The sequence below is a fragment of the Erinaceus europaeus genome, chromosome 10, assembly GCF_950295315.1.
Source record: "Erinaceus europaeus chromosome 10, mEriEur2.1, whole genome shotgun sequence".
NCBI classification, from domain to species: domain Eukaryota; kingdom Metazoa; phylum Chordata; class Mammalia; order Eulipotyphla; family Erinaceidae; genus Erinaceus; species Erinaceus europaeus.
In genome coordinates, this window is record NC_080171.1 from 104,029,975 (window position 1) to 104,051,557 (window position 21,583).

At 49.5% G+C, this 21,583-nt stretch overlaps 1 protein-coding gene across 1 annotated transcript; it reads left to right on the forward strand.

Annotated features, from left to right (window-relative positions):
- Positions 1 to 10,740: 10,740 nt before the first annotated feature.
- PRRT1B (proline rich transmembrane protein 1B) lies at positions 10,741 to 21,583 on the forward strand. Its single transcript, XM_016191372.2, has 4 exons — positions 10,741 to 10,750; positions 17,115 to 17,542; positions 18,294 to 18,428; positions 19,629 to 21,583. Exons 1-4 carry the CDS (start codon positions 10,741 to 10,743, stop codon positions 19,776 to 19,778), a joined length of 723 nt encoding a protein of 240 aa, XP_016046858.1. The 3' UTR covers positions 19,779 to 21,583.

A 21,583-nucleotide genomic window follows, 5' to 3' on the forward strand; every position in this document is an offset into this window, starting at 1 on the left:
ACAGAGGGGGGAGAGAAAGACAGACACCTGCAGACCTGCTTCACCGCTTGTGAAGCGACTCCCCTGCAGGTGGGGAGTCGGGGGCTCAAACCAGGATCCTTACACTGGTCCTTTCGCTTTGCACCGCCTGCGCTTAACCCGCTGTGCTACCTACCGCCTGACTCCCTTATTTTACTTTTTAAGGAAAGAGATACAGAGAGAAACACCAGAGCACTGCTCAACTCTGGCTTATGGTGGTGCTGGGATTTGACCATGGAAGCTTGGAGCTTCAGGCATGAAAGTCTTGCATAGTCACTATGCTGTCTTCCCTGCACCCACAGGATTTTCACTGGTGCTTTGTGCCTGCACTATTCCACCACTCCCAGTGGACTTCATTTAATTATTTTCAAATTGAGGGTGATGGGGCCAGGCAGTGGAGCACCTGGTTAAGCACACACACTACAGTGCATAAGGACCCAGGTTCAAGCCCTTGGTCCCCACCTGCAGGGGAGGAAGCTTCATGAGTGGTGAAGCAGCGCTGCAGGTGGCTCGCTACCTCTCTCCCCTCTCAATTTCTCTCTGTCTTTGTCCAAAATAAATAAATAATACAAACTGAGGGTGACTGGGAGAGACAGCACAGCACTGTTCCACTGCTTGTGAAGCTTCCCGCATGCAGGTGCTCTCATGTAGTGGCTGGGATCTCAAAGCCGGGTCCTCATGCATGATAAAGTGAGCACACTCTGCCAACTGAGATATCTCCCGACCCCTCTGAAGCAGTCCCAGTCAAGGGAAGGAAGCCAGGGCCTCACACGGGCAGTACTGTTGAGTCATTTCCCTTGAACAGTTGGGTTCTAAATAACTTTCTTTCTTTTCAACAGGGTTACCACTGGGGCTCGATGCCTGCATGACTCCACCAATCCCAGGGCCATATCTTTTCCCCTTTTCTTTCTTTTCTTTTTGTGTGAGAGACAGAAATAAGAGAGATAGAGAGAGAGAAAGAGAGAAGAGGAAGCACCAGCTGCACTGCGCTGCTGCTCATGAAGCTTCCCCACTTCAAGGATCGGGGACTTGAACCCAGGTCCTGTGCATAGTAGTGTGTGTGCTCTACCAGGTGAGTCACTCCCCCAACCCCCTTTATTTATTTATTGAACTGGGGAGATAGCACTGACCATTAAGTAGAACAACACTTTCATGTGTGACACAACAGAAGTTCAGTCCTAGTACCACCATAAGCCAAAGCTAAGCACTGCTCTGGTAATAATAATTATTATTGTTATAAATATATAGAATTCATTTTCATTAGAGACTAGATCACTGGTTAGCTCTGGCATATGGTGGTGCTGGGGACTGAACACAGAACCTCTAGGGCCTCAGATATAGAAGACTTGCACACTACCACTGCACATCTCCATTTTTTTCCCTCCAGGGTTATTGCTGGGGCTCAATGCCTGTACTACAAATCCACTGCTCCTGGAGGCCATGCCCAAATCCTGGTTGAAATATATTTTTTATATTTCTTTATTTATTTTCCTTTTGTTGCCCTTGGGTTTTTTATTGTTGTTATTGATGTTTTTGTTAGATAGAACAGAGAGAAATGGAGAGAGGAGGGGAAGACAGAGGGAGGAGAGAAAGGTAGACACCTGCAGACCTGCTTCACTGCTTGTGAAGCGACTCCCCTGCCGGTAGGAAGCTGGGGGCTCAAACCAGGATCCTTACACCAGTCCTTGGGCTTCGTGCCATGTGCGCTTAACCTGCTGCGCTACTGCCCAACTCCCATTTAAAAATTTTTTTTCAAAGTGTAGAGTTTTAAAATTTTTTTATTATCTTTATTTATTTATTGGATAGAGCCAGAAATCAAGATGAATGGGGGAGATAGAGAGGTAGAGAGACAGACACCTGTAGCCCTGATTTACCACTCTCAAAGCTTTTCCTCTGTAGGTGGGGACAGGGAGCTAGAACCCGGGACCTTGAGCATTGCACTCAACTAGGTACATCACCACCCAGCCCCTAAAATCTACTTTTTGTGATGTGCTTTCTACTATTAATGAGAGAAGAGAGGAGGGAGGGAGAGGGGTGATGAAAACAAGAACGTCAGAGTGTTACTTCAGCACATGAATTCAAAGGATTCAAACTCTGGCCACTGCACCTGGGTCACTTTTTTTTTATTATTTTTTTTTTTTGTTAGAGGATGAGACACAGAAATACAAAGGGAGAAAGAAAGAAATGGAGACACCTGCAGCCCTGCTCCACCACACAAGAAACGTCTCCCTTACAGGGACAAGACTTGAGCCCAACCCTGGCACCTGGTAACCTTTACAAGATGAGTCAGCAGCACGCCCACACCCCCAGGGTACCAGCTCTGCTCTCTGAGCAGATGTGCAGTCATGCATCCAGCACCACGGTTCACACACAGCATTTCCATCAGGTCCTGATTCCCCTTGCGCTGCCCTCTATGCTGGTGTGGGGTTAGTTACTGAGAGACCAGGGTTGAGCTCTCCAGTCTAACTCTTCAGTTCTGCTTCTGGCAGTTTGAAGCTTTGTTGCTAGGTATGTATGCCTTCAAGATTGTTATGGCTTCATGGTGAACTGACCCTTTCAGAGGCCAGGTGGTAGCGCACCTGATTAAGCACACACATTTCAGTGTGCAAGGACCTGGGTTCAAGCCCCTGGTCCCTTCCTACAGGGTGAAAACTTCACAAGTGGTGAAGTAGGTAGGGCTGTAGGTGTCTCTGTTTCTCTTCCTCTCTATCCTGTCAGTTTCTCTCTGTCAGAGAGAGAGAGAACTGACCCTTTTATGATTTTGTAACGTACTTATTTAGCTCTGATAATATTGCTTGTGCTGTAGGTTGTCTTTTTTTTTTTTTTTTGCCTCCAGGGTAATTGCTGTGACTTGGTGCCTGCACTACGAATCCACTGCTCCTAGAGGCCATTTTTCCCATTTTGTTGCCCTTGCTGTTACCCTTGTTGTCATTATTATTAGTGTTGTTGTTGGATAGGACAGAGAGAGGAGGAGAGACAGTGAGGGGGAGAGAAGGAAAGACACCTGCAGACCTGCTTCATCACCCGTGAAACGACCCCCCTGCAGGTGGGGATCCGGGGCTTGAACCGGGATCCTTATGCAGGTCCTTGTGCTTCGTGCCATGTGCGCTTAACCCGCTGCGCTACCACCAGACCCCAGAGACTGCCTGTTATGAACGCTCGAGCTTTCAATTGGTTACTGTTTGCACAGTATATGTTTCATTATCATTTTACTTCAAATCTATGCCTATAACATTTCTTTATTTTTTCATTTTTTAAATTTGTGATCAATAGTGTGTTACAATATTGTAAGATCACAAGGTATTGCTCTACACAGAACCCGCCAGCAAAGTTCTTTGTTCTCACCTTCCCACCTTAAAGATAACCATAGTTCTTACAAAAATCTTAGAGACAGTTCATTCTGTTTTTTTTTTTTGCAAGTTGGCATGTGTGTCCGTTCTCTAGATTCCACATTAGTGAGACTGTTAGAGGCAGTAACTCTAGAATAGTTATAAGTATAGTTGCTTTTTGAGTTTGAGTTTTAAGAATAGTTTAAATATAGTTGCTTTTTGCCCTCCTGCCCAGTGAGGTGGAAAATTCCTTGCCCTTTTCCCCTCAACAGAACCTAAAAGGACATCAATTATTTTGACAGACCCTGCTGCGGACAGACCTCCTCATGACCTTTGCATAGGAATACTGTCACCAGGTAGTTTAAACAGATGGCCTGATGAATTACAAACAGATGGCCGGGTGGTCCCAACAAAGAGCAAAGGAATGTGGTGACCCCCACTATTGGTCTGGTTTGATTGAATTAGCCCATGCTTTGCTCTGAATAGATCAGGCTTTTGCTAAGTTTGAAATGATTGGATATAGGCTGATAAGGTGATGTGTTCCCCCTCCCTGAGTGTAGTCTGAATTCCTATAAATTGTATGGTTTGAGCTTTGTTCAGGGTCGAGCTTGGTAGACTAACACCAGTCACCATCTCGGCCCGGATTGCAATTCGTGAATAAACATCTTTTGCTTCCTTGCAGTGGATGGTGGTTTGATTTCGCTCTTTAACAGAGACCATCCACTGGTCGCCTTCCGTCTCTTTGCTTATTCTGCTGAGCCTGCTCACCTCCAGTTCCACTTATTCTGTCCCAAAGGACACACTGTCACCTTTTTACATTGCAGAGTAGTAGTCCATGGAGTATAAATCTCTGTTGTTTTCGCCGGGCTGGCTTCACGGGCAGGTAACAGACGACCCAGGACTCATGGCTGGGTTGTACGTAGTATCTCTTTATTCATGCGGGACGCAGTGCAATCTATACCAAGCTAAGCTAAACTAAACTACAAACAATCTTGTCCTTATAAATATACTAGCCCAGTAGGGTGGGAACAGGATGCGACACAGAGAGGATGGAGAGAAAAGTGACTGGTGAAAATCAGGGTATGACAAGGAGAGGGGGCGGAGCAGGAAAGAATTCTACCACTGAACCACCAATGCCCTGGAGGGAGGGTGGTGCTTGTTAACAGAGGTTATGTAAATAGAATGCAGTGGTTATGTAAATAGAATAGTGTTAAGCAGGGGGGATTAAACTAATGAAACAGAAGGGGTTTTTAGAGCATACCAACAATTCCCCCTTTCTTTTTAACTAATGGCCATAGTATCAGGATTGTGGGGTGAACAGAAACCTATATCGTACAGGCATTTTCAAAAGAACTGGCATAAGACATGGAAAACAAAATAGGCTAGCAGCAATAACCAGTGTGATGCCAAGGGGAACGTTTCTTGCCTCAAAGGGCAAGGCCTAGCAGGCGAAAGGACATTTCTTGCCTCTGGGAGTGCTTCATACCTCTGGGGGCATCTCTTGCCTCAAAGGGCGTTTCCTGCCTCTGTGGGCATAACCTAATAAGGAGGGAGAGTTTTCTACCTCTGGAAGCAGAGCCTGCAGGCGAGGGGACATGGTCTATAAAGTCTCAAGGCAATTGGCTGAAGTTAGTCTTTGAGAAACACAGCAGCGTGTACCAGTAAGTCCGATGGAAGTGTCAGTCCAAAGTAGATGACCACAGAAGAAAATGCCAAGGGATGAAACGCTGCATGTCTGTCTCAATGGGGAATGTCGGCCACCGGAATTCTGCTTTTCTGTAGAGTGAGCTTTGGAGTCTGTGGTGTTGTAGTCATTCCATCTTGTGGGTGATGTCAGAGAACAGGGTTCCAAATGGATTTCCGGGAATTCCATTTGAGTAGATGTTTTTTTCATGTGAAGACTTGACAGCTGAAATTCACTTACTTGTCAAACAAAACTTGTAGCAGATTAGAAGTTTACTATAATTGATAACTCCATTATAATTGGAAGTCCTTTCTAGTATGATTTTAAGGTTGTTTAAACAGTTTGAACTCAATATAATGTGGAAAGGTAAACAGAAGAACCACAGTAGAAGCCTCAGGCATGAGAATAATTAACATAATCATTGCACTATCTGCCCCACCCATAACTCATACCGTTTCAGGATTAAACATTTCAGATTTATGCCAAGACATAAAAAAGAAATCAAAGGAGGGAAAAAACAATATTTTGGATTGTTTCTGGATGTCTCTAGAAATCATGGCTGCGTCCAGCATTTTTTTTTTTAAGTCAATGTCAAGCAAAAATTCAGTCATTCAAATCACTCTCTTACGAAACGCAACTTGAACCAGATTATACAGATCTCACCATGTAGTATCATGAGTCCCCGGAGGGCATCCTAGTCCAAAAAGCTACTTGAAATTCCATTTGGGGTGCTTCTGACTATTCCTGCAGGATTGCTTCAGGCACCCATTTTTAAAAGCGTCTTCCCAAAAGCAGGTCTGCAGGTGTCTATCTTTCTCTCCTCCTCTCTGTCTTCCCCCTCCCCTCTCCATTTCTCTCTGTCCTATCCAACAACAATGACAACAATAATAACTACAACAATAAAACAACAAGGGCAACAAAAGGGAATAAATAAGTAATATATATATATATATATATATATATATGTATTCTTAAAAAAAAAAAACCTAAAAAAAAAAGTGTCTTCCCATAGAAGAAAGAATCCAATTAGGAGAGTAGAACTAACCACGTGTCTCCATTCTTGGGGACTGCCAGGGTACTCGAGAATGCTCCTCAAATTAAAGTAGTCCTTCTCCATGGGAAACATTCAAGAAGGAGTCCAGAAAGTCCCAGGGGAAATCCCCATGTATATCCCACAGTCAATGATCACGGTCATAAAGAACCAAACTGTGGCCCGGAGCAAAATGCAGTCCTTCTCCTCGGGAAACATGGGCGAGGGACTCCAGAAAGTCCAAGGAGAAATCTCTTTGCATCTCCCAAGCTCTATGATTAGGGTCTCAAGAAACCAAAGTTCCCGGTCAGGGAAACAAAATGTGGCCCAGAGCAAAATGTTCAAGAGACAGAGTAACTGTCTCATGATGAAACAGTAGAGGCTTTGACAAACCTCTTCGTAAGCAGAAGAGAAGACCATAGTGCATAGGTAGGCAAAGTCTTCACTTATCTGGGAGTTGTGCAGGTCCGGTCCCACATTGTAGGCACCATATGTTGTTTTCAACGGGCTGGCTTCACACAGGTGGGTAACAGACGACCCGGGACTCATGGCTGGGTTGTACGCAGTATCTCTTTATTCATGCAGGACGCAGCGCAATCTATACCAAGCTAAGCTAAACTAAACTACAAACAATCTTGTCCTTATAAATATACTAGCCCAGTAGGGTGGGAACAGGATGCGACACAGAGAGGGTGGAGAGAAAAGTGACTGGTGAAAATCAGGGTATGACAAGGAGAGGGGGCAGAGCAGGCAAGAATTCTACTACTGAACCACCAATGCCCTGGAGGGAGGGTGGTGCTTGTTAACAGAGGTTATGTAAATAGAATGCAGTGGTTATGTAAATAGAATAGTGTTAAGCAGGGGGGATTAAACTAATGAAACAGAAGGGGTTTTTAGAAGCATACTAACAAATCTCATAACTTCTTTAGCCAAAAAAAAAAAAGAAAATATTTCAACCAAGAGTTGGGCTGTAGCATAGCAGGGTAAGTGCAGGTGGCGCAAAGCTCAAGGACCAGCAGAATGCTGCCGGTTCGAGCCCCTGGCTCCCCTACCTGTAGGGGAGTCGCTTCACAGGCGGTGCACATAACATCTTTTTAAATTTAATTAATTAATTTTTTAATTACAAATGTGACTCGTCAGAGATATTTCTGTTTCATCTTAAGCTAGCTCCACTATAGAGGTTTATGTTTTTTTTTTTCCTGGGGCTCAGTGCCTGCACTCTGAATCCACTGCTCCTAGAGCCCATTTTTCCCATTTTGTTGCCCTTGTTATTGCTAATTTATTCTTAACTTTTTATAAAATGGAAATATTGAGTGGTCCGGGAGGTGGCTAAAGCACTGGACTCTCAAGCCTGAGGTCTTGAGTTCCATCCTTGGCAGCTCATGTGCCAGAGTGATGCCTGGCCCTTTCTCCTCCTATCCCTCTCATTAATAAATAAATATTTAAAAAATAAATAAATGGAAATATTGACAAGTCCACAGGATAGGAGGGGTACAACTCCACACAACTCCCACCACTAGAACTCCATATCCCATCCCCTCCCCTAATAGCTTCCCTATTCTTTAACCCTCTGGGAGTATGGACCTGTTGGTATGCTTCTAATTCTGCTTCTAAAAACCCCTTCTGTTTCATTGGTTTAATCCCCCCTGCTTAACACTGTGTTCTATTTACATAACCACTGTTAACGAAGCACTGCCCTGCCTGCAGGGCATTGCTTTAATTCCCACTGGTTCATGATGTCTTTTTGCTCCACCCCCTCTCATAGTACACCCTGATTTGCACCAGTCACTTTTCGCTCCACCCTTTTTACATCACATCCTGTTTACACCCTACTTGGCAAGTATATATATATATATATATATATATATATATATATATATATATATATATACAGGATTGTCATTTTAGTTTTAGTTTAGTTTAGCTTGGCTTAGATTGTGCAGCTTTCCGCATGAATAAAGAGATACTGCGTACAGCTCAGCCATGAGTCCCTGGTCGTCTGTCTCCTGCCAGCGAAGCTAGACCAGCATGGACCCAGGATCATTATGGGGTGCAGAAAATTGAAGGTCTGGCTTCTGTAATTGCTTCCCTGCTGAACATGGGTCTTGGCAGGTGGATCCATACTCCCAGCCTGTCTCTTTTTCCTAGTGGGGCAGAGCTCTAGGGAAGCAGGGCTCCAGGACACATCTGCCTAGGGAAGTCAGGTTGGCATTATGGTAGCATCTGGAACCTGGTGGCTGAAAAAGAGTTAAGATATAAAGCAGAGTGGTCTGGGAGGTGACACAGTGGATAAAGCATCGGACTGTCAAGCATGAGGTCCTGAGTTCAATCCCCGGCAGCATATGTACCAGAGTAATGTCTGGTTCTTTCTCTCTCTCCTATCTTTCTCATAAATAAAATCTTTTTTAAAAAAGATATAAAGCAGAACAAATTATTGACTAATTTTTAATTATCTTTATTTATTTATTGGATAGAGACAGCCAGATGTCAAGAGGGAAGGGGTGCTAGAGAGGGAGAGAGACAGAGACACCGGCAACACTGATTCACCACTCACAAAGCTTTTCCCCTGTAGGTGGGGATGGGGGCTTGAACCCGAATCCTTGCACATTATAACATATGCATTCAACCAGGTACACCACCACCTGGCCCCCCATAACATTTTTTAAAAGATTTGTTTATGGGGGTCAGGCGGTGGCGCAGTGGGTTAAGCGCATGTGGCACAAAGCGCAGGGACCGGCGTAAGGATCCCCGTTCAAGCCCCCAGCTCCCCACCTGCAGGGGAGTTGCTTCACAGGCGGAGAAGCAGGTCTGCAGGTGTCTATCTTTCTCTCCCCTTCTCTGTCTTCCCCTCCTCTCTCCATTTCTCTCTGTCCTATCCAACAATGAATTGCGTCAACAAGGGCAATAATAATAACCACAACGAAGCTACAACAAGGGCAACAAAAGGGGGAAAAAAAATGGCCTCCAGGAGTGGTGGATTCATGGTGCAGGCACCAAGCCCAGCAATAACCCTGGAGGAAGGAAAAAAAAAAAAAGATTTGTTTATTTGTCATAGAAGAAAGAGAACCAGAGCACTAATTGCCATATGCATTGCCAGGTCTGAACTCGGGTCCTCATGCTTCTGAGCCTAGCACTCTAGCCACTGTGGCACCTCCCGAGTAGTTATGTCCTTCACATTTAATTGAATTTCTTATAGATAACACAGTTTTTACTTTGTTTTGTAATCTGACAATTTGTGTTTTTTATTTGTTTGCTTCTTGTTCTGTTTTGCTTAATGAGGTATGCTGCTGCCTGACCCCCTAAATTTTTCTTACATCTATTAGAACAACAATGAAAAGGAAGCTGTCTTGAGCTCTGCACCTGTGAGTCTCCTGGGTTCAAATCCCTCCACCGGCATGAGGTCAGCACAGTGAAGTGAGCAAGACAAAGCAAGTGAGTATTTTGGTCTCATAAATGGGCTGGGGACATGGCTCGGCGATAGAATGAGGACCTGGACCCAGTCCCTGGCACTGCCTGACAACTTCACTTTGCGTTTGTCTTCTCTCTGGCTGATCGTGGAGGTGTAGATTGAAACCGGGAACTCAGGGCCTCAGGCATGAAGATCTTTTTACTTAACCACTCTGCTATGCCCTGCAGCCTTGCCTTTTTATTTCAAAATGATGTTGGGGTGATCTTTCCCCATTACTGTCAGTTACAAATTGTGAAAGGTGTCCAAATTCTCCAGTCTGGTAAGTGTCAGGAAGTAGGAGCTCCATCCATGTTTTTTGTTTGTTTTTAATTTTTTATATTTATTTTCCCTTTTGTTGCCCCTTTTTTCCTTTTGTTGCCTTGTTTTTCATTGTTGTTGTAATTATTATTGGTGTCGTCGTTGTTAAATAGGACAGAGAGAAATGGAGAGGAGGGGAAGACAGAGAGGGGGAGAGAAAGACACCTGCAGACCTGCTTCACCGCCTGTGAAGCGACTCCCCTGCAGGTGAGGAGCTGGGGGCTAGCACGTGCGCTTAACCCGCTGCGCTACCGCCCTACTTCCTCTCCTTTTAAAAAAATTGTTGTAGTTGTTGTTATTGATGTTGTCGTTGTTGGAAAGGAAAGAGAGAAATGGAGAGAGGAGGGGAAGACAAAGAGGGGGAGACAGAGATAGACATCTGCAGATCTGCTTCACCACTTGTGAAGCGACTCCCCTGCAGGTGGGGAGCCGGAGGCTCGAACTAGGATCCTTGTGCGGGCCCTTGTGTTTTGCGCTTAACCCGACCCCCTCTATCCAAGTTTTAAGCTTTAGGCGATTTCACCAAAACGCCCTTTGGGGAAAATAACAAGCACGATTTAGCTGCGGATTCCCGCTCCTTGTCAGCCCCAGTGCCCGCAGCTGGGCCCCTCCGAGCAGGTCCTCAGCAGGCGCACCTGCGGCTCCGACCTGCCTTCCCGAGCGCCGAGCGCCGAGCGCCGAGCGCGCGCCCCCACTCCGGGCCCCTCCTCCCCGGCTCGGGCCCCAACGCAGCAGGGTGGACAAGCGGCTGGCTGCGCGCGACCTTCCCCGGGGCCCTGCGCAGCCCGGGCTGGGGGCCACCTGTCGCCCAGTCGCGTCACCAGAGGCGGTCAATTATTAACCGGAGAGCGGCTGCCGCAGGAAACACGAGCAGAGGGGAAAGGCGAGCCGCTGGGGGACGCCAGCCCGCGCCATGGACGCAGGTGAGGGCGCAGGCAGGGCCCGGGACTGGGGTTGGGGGCGCGGAAGGGGACAGAGGAGAGCGGGGTGCCGGCCTGCAAACTCTTTTCTCGGGTTCGCAAGTTGTGGAGGCATCCCAGCCCGCACCGGAACTGGGGGGAGGGTCAGGTAGAAGACTATGGCAACTTGGGCCAAGTCCTTGTCTCCTTCCCCCACCGTGTGGAGTCCCTGGCGGGAGAACTGGGGGAGCAGCCCTGCAGACACTCCCGCCTCACACACACAACAGGTGTTCCCACGGTATGAGGGACATTTTCTTTTCTTTTTTTTTAATCAGAGCACTGCTCAGCTCTGCCTTACGGTGGTGCTGGGGATTGAACCTGGGACTTTGGAGCTTAAGACATGGGAGTGTTCGTTTTTATTTATTTATTTATTTATTTATTTATTTATTCCCTTTTGTTGCCCTTGTTGTTTTATTGTTGTAGAGAGGAGGGGGAGACAGAGAGGAGAGAAAGAAACCTGCAGACCTGCTTCTCCGCCTGTGAAGCGACTCCCCTGCAGGTGGGGAGCCGGGGTTCGAACCGGGATCCTTACGCCGGTCCTTGTGCTTTGTGCCACCTGCACTTAACCCGCTGCGCTACAGCCCGACCCCCCCCGTTTTATTTATTTATTTTTAACATTTATTTATTCCCTTGTGCTGACTTTGTTGTTTTATTGTAGTTATTATTGTTGTTATTGATGTCGTCGTTGTTGGATAGGACAGAGAGAAATGGAGAGGGGGAGGGGAAGACAGAGGGGGAGAGAAAGGCAGACACCTGCGGACCTGCTTTACCGCCTGTGAAGAGACTCCCCTGCAGGTGGGGAGCCAGTGCTCGAACCGGGATCCTTATGCCGGTCCTTGCGCTTTGCGCCACGTGCGCTTAACCCGCTGCGCTACCACCTGACTCCCTTGGTGATTTTTTTTTTTTCCTTCAGGGTTATTGCTGGGGCTCAGTGCCTGCACCGTGAATCCACTGTTCCTGGAGGCTATTTTCCCCCCTTTTGTTGCCCTTGTTTTAGCCTTGTTGTGGTTATTGTTGTTGTAGATGTGGTTGTTGGATAGGACAGAGAGAAATGGAGAGAGGAGGGGAGGCAGGGGGAGAGAAAGATAGACACCTGCAGACCTGCTTCACCGCTTGTGAAGCGACTCCCCTGCAGGTGGGGGGGGCTCGAACCAGGATCCTTTCATCGGTCCTTGCTCTTACTATGAGCGTTTAATCAGCTGACCCTCTGCTCTGATGTTTTTTTTTTTTAATGCACAGCTGAGCTCACTGCTCTCCTGAGAGCCACTCTCCCTGAGTGATTGTTCTTACACCTCACCCGGGTTATCACTGGGGCTCTGTGCCTGCACTACACTACAAACCCACTTTTCCTGGCCACCATTTCTTCCTCCCACTCTTTTTTTTTCCTTCAAAGAAATTGAGAGGGAGGGAGTTGGGCAGTAGCAGGTTAAGTGGGTTAAGCGCAAAGCACAAGGATCCCCACCTACAGGGGAATCACTTAACAAGCGGTGAAGCGTGTTTGCAGGTGTCTGTCTTTCTCTCCCCGTCTTCCCCTCCTCTCTCCTTTTCTCTCTGACCTATCCAACAATGACAATATCAATAACAACAATATAACTACAATAAAAACAACAAAGGCAACAAAAAGGAAATAAATGTTTTTAAAAATCTTTAAAAAAAAAAGAAATTGAGAGGGAAAGGGGAGACAGAGAGAGAAAGATAAACTTGCAGGCCTGCTTCACTGCTAGTGAAGGGTCCTACCTGAAGGTGGAGGCCTGCAGCTTGAATCCAGGTTCTTATGCATGGTGATATGTGCACATAACCAGATGCATCACCAGCCAGTCCCCTGTTGTTCTTTTTTAAAGATTTTTAAATATTTCCTTTTTGGTGCCCTTGTTTTTATTGTTGTAATCATTGTTGTTGATGTCATTGCTGTTGGATAGGATAGAGAGAAAAGGAGAGAGGGGAAGACAGGGAGGGAAAGACACCTGCAGACCTGCTTCACCACCTGTGAAGCGACTCCCCTGCAGGTGGGAAGCCTGGGGGGGCCCCTCAAACCCAGATCCTTACGCTGGTCTTCGTGCTTCGCACCATGGTCACTTAACCCGCTCGCTACCGCCCGACTCCCCAGTCCCCTGTTCTTACCCTCCTTATGCTGATGGGGGGGACAGAGACAGAGGGACCCTGCTCTGGGCTCAATGTGAATACAGGTCTAAGGTCTGTGCTTGCACCGAGGGCTGGGTAAATGCTCACTGCTTCGCTGCTGCTACCTGCTGTCATTGCCCTCCGTTTACATGTGACTCACAGAGGTGCACCTACTCAGCAATCCATGGGCTGTGAGCCTCTTGTTCTCCAGGCTTTGTGAAAGAAACTGTGTTTGTGAGCCGAGAACACTGGCCATAATAGGTGCTCAGTGACGGGCTGTAGTCTCTGCATGGCAGGGCGCACTCCAAGGTGGGTGGGGTTGTGTCTCAGGCAGTTGCTGGCTGAGGCATAGACTGACTTCTTTGCCCCACCTGCCCTTGGTTGATGCCTTGCTTGTTCAAACAGTGCAGCCCTCAGCGGGCTGGATGAGGTTGGGCGCCACATCTCACAAGGTGCTGGGGTTTGCCGGGGGGCACCGCCTCCCACCCCAATAACTCAGCGTGCCTAGCCTCTGGCAGGGGCAGGAATAAACTTAAGCAGACCTGACTTGTAGTGAAGACTTTGTTTCTGCTGGCAGTCATTTCTCCACTCCTTTTCTTCTTCTCCTTCTTCTCCTTCTTCCTCTTCTTCCTCCTCCTCCACCTCCGTCCCTGCCCCCCACCCCCCACCCCCTAGGGCTCATGCTTGCACTGCTCCACTTCTCGTGGTCACCACCACCCCACTTTCCTTTCCTCCAGATAGAGGGGAATGGATAGAGAGGGGAGAGGAAGAGAAAAGACACCACAGCACTGCTTCACTATTTGCTCCCATGTGGTGGCCCAGAGCTCGAACCCTGCTCCTCACTCGCAATCTGTGTGCTCTGATAGGTAAGCCAGCTGCTTTCTCCTTTTTTCTCCACATCTCGCTGCTTCCCAAACTGATCAGGAGCCCCTTTATTTCTCTCTCTCTCTCTTTTTTTTTTTTTCCACCAGAGCACTGCTCAGCTCTGGCTTGTTGTGATGGTGGGCTTGAGCCGTCCTCACAACGGGAGAAGCTTCACAAGTGGTAGAGCAGTGCAGCATGTGTCTCTCTTTCTGTGTGTCTCTGTTACTCCCTTTTTCTGGCTCTCATGTTCTATGAAAAACAAAGAAAAAGAAAAAAAAATGGCCTCAGGAGCAGTGGAGTTGTGCAGGCACCAAACTCTAGCAATAACCCTGGTGGCAAAAAGGGGAGAACTTTAGGGAATGAACCTCTAAAGTCAGGCCTTGAATGCTCATCCGATTTCAGGTTCCTGGAAGTCTCCCAGGTTCTCCTTCCTATGTCTGCCTGAAGCTGGGGGGAGAGGGGGCCCAGCTGGTCAGGATGCTATTGGGGGTGCACGAGGGACCTTCAGGACTTGTTGATACCTGCTTGGTACCTCCAGAATGTATGATGAGCCAGTGAGGAAGGCTGGCATGGTTGAGGAGCCTTTCCCCACCCTGTTCAGGCTTCTGTTCTTTTTTTTTTTTTTCCCCACCAGAGCACTGTTCAGCTATGATTTATGGTTGTTTGGGAGACTGAGCCTGGGACTTCAGAGCCTCAGGCATAAGAGTATCTTTGCATAACCATTATGCTGTCTACCCTTGCCATCTCTCTCTCTCTCTCCTTTTCCCTCCCCCCCTTCTCTATTTCTCCCCCCCCCCCACTCCTTATCGCTGGGGTTCAGTGCCAGCACTATGAATTCATAGCAGACATTTTTTCCTTTTTTTTTTTTTTTTTTTTGCCTCCAGGGTTATTGCTGGGGCTCGGTGCCTGCACCATGAATCCACTGCTCTTGGAGGCTATTATTTCCCCTTTTGTTGCCCTAGCCTTGTTGTGGTTATTATTATTGTTGGTGGTGTCATTGTTGGATAGGACAGAGAGAAATGGAGAGAGGACGGGGAGAGAAAGACAGACACCTGCAGACCTGCTTCATTTACCACCTGTGAAGTGACTCCCCTGCAGGTGGGGAGGCAGGGGCTTGAACTGGGATCCTTACCCTGTTCTTGCGCTCTGCGCCACATGCGCACAACTCGTTGCGCTACCACTTGACCCCCACGTTTTTTCCATTTTATCGAATAGGACAGAGAAATTGAGAGAGGGGAGATAGGGAGAGAGAAAGAGAGACACCTGCAGACCAGCTTCACTGCTTGGGAAGCATCCCCCCTGCAGGTGGGGAGCCGGGGTGTTTGGCTTGGATCCTTGTGCGGGTCCTTGTGCTGCCTGACCCAGTGCACTGCCTCAGGGTTCTGTTCTCTATAGCTCACAACGTCCCTGGTCCTTAGGGGGCCCCTGGATCCCCATGTCTCTGATTAGTCAGGATCTAGCAACTCCAGAGCACTAGCCTTCCCCACTCCCCAGTCAGGAATCTGGCTGCCCCCTCAGCACTGTCTCAGGGCGGCCTGTCAAGGCTACCTGCCCCTCCTCCCCAGGCCATCAGCTCTTACCTGGAGGCAGTCGGTGCATTCCAGCCGGCTGTGTGATCTTGAGCCAGTTTCCTTCCCTTCCCCTCCCCCCTCCTCTCTTCTCCTCCTCCCTCCTCCTCATCATTGAGGTTTCCCACCTGCTCGATTTCTCATCTGGCGTTTTTTTCCAGGTAATTTTTTAAAATGTGCGATTAAGAGTAGTTTACAAGATTATAAGATTACAGGGTACTGGGCAGTGATGGTGCACCCAGCTGAGTGCCAAGCTACCATATGCAAGGATCTGGGTCCAGGCCACTCCCCTCACTGCAGGGAGGGGAGCTTCTCAGGCGATAAAGCAGGGCTGCAGGTGTTTCTCATTCTGTCTCCCCCTTCCATCTTAGTTGGTCTCCACCTCTATCCAGTAAATGAGTAAATAAAACATTTAAAAAAAAGATTGTATGGGGCATGGTGGTGGCTCACTTGGTTGAGTGTACAATCATACATGTTAGTTAAAATGCTCAAGGACCAGAGTTCAAGCCCCCCCCCCGTCCCCACCAGCAGGGGAAAAGCTTTGGGAGTGGTGAAGTAGTGTTGCAGGTCTCTCTATCACTCCCTTCTCGATTTCTTTCTGTCTCTACCCAATAAATAAATACAGATTAAAAAATATATAGGGTATAGTTCCACACCCTCCAAAGTTTTGTTGGCAGTTTTTTAATTTTTAAAAATATTTATTTACTCCCTTTTGTTGCCTTTGTTGCTTTATTGTTGTAGTTATTACTGTTATCTTTGATGTAGCCGTTGTTAGATAAGACAGGGAGAAATAGAGGAGGGGAAGACAGAGAGGGGGAGAGACAGACACCTGCAGACCTGCTTCACCGCTTGTGAAGCGACTCCCCTGCAGGTGGGGAGCCGGGGGCTCGAAACAGGAGGCACTTTTATTTTTTAAAGATAGGAGAGACAGACAGACACAGACACATCACTACTCTACCACTCCTGAAGCTCCCCTTCTCCATGGTGTTGTTCCTTTGTGGTGGCTGGGGGCTCAAACGGGTCCTCTCATGTGCTTAAGGGTGTGTTGAAGGGGCCAGGTGCTGGCACACCTGGTTGAGCACACATGTCAGCATACGTAAGGATCCAGGTTCAAGTCCCTGGTCTCCACCTGCAGGGGGAGAAGCTTCACAAGCAGTGAAGCAGGTGCTTGAGTATCTCTCTGCCTCTCCCTTGTTATCTCCCCTTCCCTCTCAAATTGTCTTTGTCCTATCAAATGAAAAAGAAAAAAAAAGTGCTCTTCTTGGTGAGTTAGTGCCTGCTGTGCTCCCTGTCTCTTGCTGCCGTCTCTTGCTGCCGGGGCTTCACCACTATGACTGCCATTCTCAGAGAAGAGAGACAGAGTGGGAGCGAGACAAGAGCACCAAGTACCCCGCAGTGCTGTGGTGCTTGCATATGGTGTTGTGGGACTCTAGCCGGCCCAGCCTGCTTGCTTCTTGTTTCTTTCTTATTATCGTTTGATGGGGGGTGGGTGGGTGTTTTAATGGTCTACAGTTGTTAACACATGGGTCAGATTTCTCATCTCACCATGATACCATGATAGCTGTCTGCAACCCCCCCCCCCCCCCCGCACCCGGCTCTTGTAGCCCCGTCGGACTTCTCTTAGGTGACTGGAGGCGCCTAAAGCCTGGACAGGCGGGGTGTCCCAGCGACTCTCGGGAAAGGCGGGTTGGACGGTGGGGGTGGGCCTTGGCGGGGAGGCCCAGCCGGGCGGTGGCGTCTTGGGGCTCCTTCTGCCACCAGCCATCTCTTCCCAGGAACCAACACGAAAAGGGGCGGTGAGCCCGAGGCCCCCCGGAGCGCAGCGCACCCCGAGCTCCCGCAGCTCCCGTGCCGCCCGCAGCTTCTGGACGAGGAGGAGCCCCGAGAGGAGGAGGCCGAGGCGGGCGCTGCGGCCCCCGAGGACCCCCCAGCCGAGGAGGCTGCCGCCGCCGCACCTCCGGCGGAGGCCGTGGGCGAGGCCCGGCAGGGACCCAAGGGGGCAGTGGGTGGACTCCCCGGCATCGGTTTTGTGGGCGAGCCCCCACCCTACGCGCCCCCGGACCCCAAGGCGGTGCACCTGCTGTACCCGCCCTTCCCGCAGGCACCCATCCTCTTCCAGCCCGGGCCCGCCACCCTCTACCCGCCACCTGCGCCCCTCTACCCTGCGCCCAGCCCGCCGCCCGTCTTCGCGCCCTTCCCCGTGGTGAGCACCCCTCCTTATCCCCAGCCTTCAGCTGCTCCTTTCCCCTCTCCTCTCGGCCTCTCCAGTTTGGAAAGGAAAGGGCCGCCTCTGCTTGCAGTGGGCTGGAAGGGGCTTCCCAGAGCGGTTCTGAAGGATGTGTAGGAGCGCACCCTGGAGGGGGAAGGGGAAGGGGCTCTGGGCAGGAGCAGCCCCAGCGGGGAGGGCGGCCTGGTGAGTCCAGAACTGAGTGTTTGCAGAACTTGCTGGCAGGGGGTGATGAGAAGGGGGCTAGGGGTCTACTGTGAGGGGCTCCAGGGTTCATGGGGTGGGGCAATGACTTGACTCAATTATCATAATGAACAAACCCAGGGGTTTGCGCAGTGGTTGGGCGCATGTGCAGGGGAGTCGCTTCACAGGCGAAGCAGGTCTGCAGGTGTCTGTCTTTCTCTCCCCGTCTTCCTCTCCTCTCTCCATTTCTCTCTGTCCTATCCAACAATGAATGACATCAACAGTAGCAATAATAACCACAACAGGGGCAACAAAGTGGGGGGGTATAGCCAACCCCCAGGATGGAGAACCTGGGACTGAGCATTTTGAGACAGCACTCAGAGTCCTGGGGGTCGTGACAGGCAAGGGTATGGAGAGGGCCCCCTTAGGTAGGGGGACCTTGCCTGGTGGATGGAGTGGCCTTTCATGGCCCTGGCCAGCTGGTTCCCCACTGCCACCAAGGGTCAGCAGGTGGGCACCCCCTCACACCATGCCCCTCCCCCAGTACAACAGCCCTGTGGCAGCGCCCGCAGCCGTGGAGCACCGGCCCCTGCCTAAGGACTACATGATGGAGTCAGTGCTCGTCACCCTCTTCTGTTGCCTGCTGTCAGGGCTCATCGCTGTGGTCTACTCTCACGAGGTACGTGGGGCGGGGGACCCGGCAGGCAGTTGGCTATGAGGTCTTTGCTCTCTCTGTCTGCCTCTGCCCCTCAACATCTGCTCTGGAGGGGGCCAGGCACTAGTGTAGCAGGTTACATGCACATGCGCAAAGTACAAGGACCAGTGTAAGGATCCCGGTTCAAACCTCTGGCTCCCCACATACAGGGCAGTCGCTTTACAAGCAGTGAAGCAGGTCTGCAGGTGTCTGTCTCCCCATTTCTATCTTCCTCTCCTCTCTCGATTTCTTTCTTTTTTGCCTCCAGGGTTATTGCTGGGCCTCAGTGCCTGCACCATGAATCCACTGCTCCTGGAGGCTTTTTTTTTTCCCTTTTGTTGCCCTGGTTGTGTTTATTGTTGTTGTGGTTTTTGTTCTTATTGCTGTCGTTGTTGTTGGATAGGACAGAGAGAAATAGAGAGAGGAAGGGAAGACGGGGAGAGAAAGACAGACACCTGTAGACCTGCTTCACCGTCTGTGAAGAGACTCCCTTGCAGGTGGGAGCTGGGGGGCTTGAACCAGGATCCTTACTCCGGTCCTTGGCGCTTTGTGCCATGTTCGCTTAACCCGCTGTGGTACCGCCCAACTCCCCTCTTTCGATCTGTCCTATCCAACAGCAGTAACAACAATAACAAGGGCAATAAAATAGGAAAAATGGCCTCCAGGAGCAGTAGGTCCCTAGGAACCCCAGTGATAACCCTGGGGGCAAAAAAACCCAAAAACTGCTCTAGAGAAACTGGCTGTACTCCATGCTGGTGTGACTGATGAGGACAGGCTGTCAGGGCCTGCTCCATGGGGTCCAATCTGCGTCCTCTTCTCCCACCCACCTCTCTCCTTCTGCCTGTTTGTCACCCCCCATTTACCAACCAGCCAGACCCCCCTCTGTCCATTCATTCACCCGCCTACTTCCTACACTTCCTACTGTCCACCGCCACTGCCTGCCTCATTGGTGCATGGCCGTCTGTCCTTCCTGCTATGTCAGTGGGCACAGGTCAAGGCCTCCCGGGACTTGGTGATTCTCTAAGGGAGCAAGCAGGGCCTGGGTTTGAGCAACCCGGGCATGTCACCCCAACCAAGGGGTGACAGTGACCTCAGGGTGGTTGTGGGAACTTGAGGTGAGGTGGAGGGCCCCCAGGGTGTCACCCCTTGGTGAGCTCACCCCATTGCCGTCCTGTCTCATTGCAGACCCGAGCTGCCCTCAGCAGGGGGGACCTGGCCCAGGCTGAGGAGGCCTCGCACAAGGCCCGCTGGCTCGTGCTCTTCAGCCTCCTCTTTGGGGTGTTCGTGTCCACCAGCTGGGTCATCTATGTGGTGGTGGCGCTCTACCTCCCCTGAGGACTGCTGGCTCCTTCTGCCCGGCCTGGCCAGACTCTGGACTTTGATCCCTGCTAGCACCAGGGGCCAGCAGACGGTAGGCCATGCACCCCTTGGCTGGGCTGTCGCCTCCACAGATGGCTTCAGGCTGCATCCTCGAGGAGGATGCCAGGGCCCAGGTGGAACTGTGGGCGAGGCCAACTGGAGCCTGTTCCCAGTGACTCTGGGACTGTGTTGGCAGGACCACCCTCCTGGCCTTCACAACCCCCACCCCACAGAAGCCCACCGGAGGGCTCAGAGCTCCCATAATTCTCTGGGACATGTAATACAAACTCCAGCCTTGCTTCAGTCAGTGCTGGGTAATGGTGGGCAGAGCTTCCAGTACCTATTTCCTGTGAGGACTGGGGCATTGCCGCCTCTCTGCAGCAACTTCTGGCCATGGTTCTGTCCACAGCTGGGCTCTGGGCACCCACTCTGCCCTCTGAGATGCTGTGCACCCACAGGCAGCTCTGTGATTCAGTCAGCATGCGCCCTGGTTTCAGGGAGCCTGGTGTGTCTTAGAATCACTGGTCCAGCCTAAGGTGCCTGAGAGAGTGGCAATGAAGGGCTTTCCTGAAGATGCTGTGACTGACAGCAAAGAGCAGGAGACATCAGCTGCCGGTGGAGGCCCCTCATTGTCATCAGTGGGGTCAGCAGTGGGTGGGTTTCAGTGCTCCACACTCTCAGCTGGGCCTTAACGTTTCAGTGTTTCCGGCAGCTAATGCCGCCGTGGTCTTGCATTTCAGGGTGGCTTTCAGGGACATTTTGGTCTTGTAATCATTGTCAACTATTTGGATGTGTCTTTATGACCTGCTTATACAGGTTATGTGCCTATTTTTATGCTGAGTTGTCTTTTTCTCATTGGTTTAAAGGGGTACTGTGCATATTCTGTGAATCCTATGCTAGAAATATGTATGTATAGGTGTTGCAAATATCCTTTTAAAAGGTACATCTTCATGAGAAAGAGAACCAGATAGAGGAAGAACAACCCAAGCATTGCTCCACTCTGGTTTATGGTGGTGCTGGGGTTTGAACCTGGGACCTCAAACCCACAGGCATGAAAGGCTTTTGTAGAACCACTTACCTGCCATTCCCTTAGCACCAGACCTTCATGCCCAGGGCTCAAGGGGCCCCAGGTTCAACTCCCAGCACATTTAAAAAAAAAATAAACCAGGCAGGCTGGCCAGCCACACCACCAAAACTATCTTCAATGCATTCGGGGCGGGGATCAAATCACGCACATGGCAAAGCAGTGCACTGTCCAAGTAGCTGTTTTAGGTTAGTTTTGCTTTCTTTTACCAGAGCACTGCTCAGCTTATGGTTTAGAATCATTTAAAAATTATTATTGGATAGAGAAATTGAGAGGTAAGGGGGAAGACAGTGGGACAGAGACCTGCTTCCCCACTTGAACTTGGACCTTTGCATGTTGTAATGCATGTGCTTAATGGGTGTGCCACCACCCGGCCTTAGAGCTATTTTTGCTGCATTCTGTAAGTTTTGGCACATGATACATGTGCATTTTCATTTGCCCCACATTCTTTTCCTCTTGATTTCTTAAACCACTGGTTATTCACGAAGGAGCATGTTGTTTGTTCACGTATTTGTAAATTTGATATCGTTGTGGTTTGGAGACTATGCTTTACTTGATTTCAGTCTTGAATTTATTAAGACTTGTGTGTGGCCTGACATATCTTGGAGAATGTTCCATGTATGCTTAAAAGGAATGTATATTCTGTTGCTTTGGGATGTAATGATCTGTATATGTTAAGTATATCAAGTCTACCTTT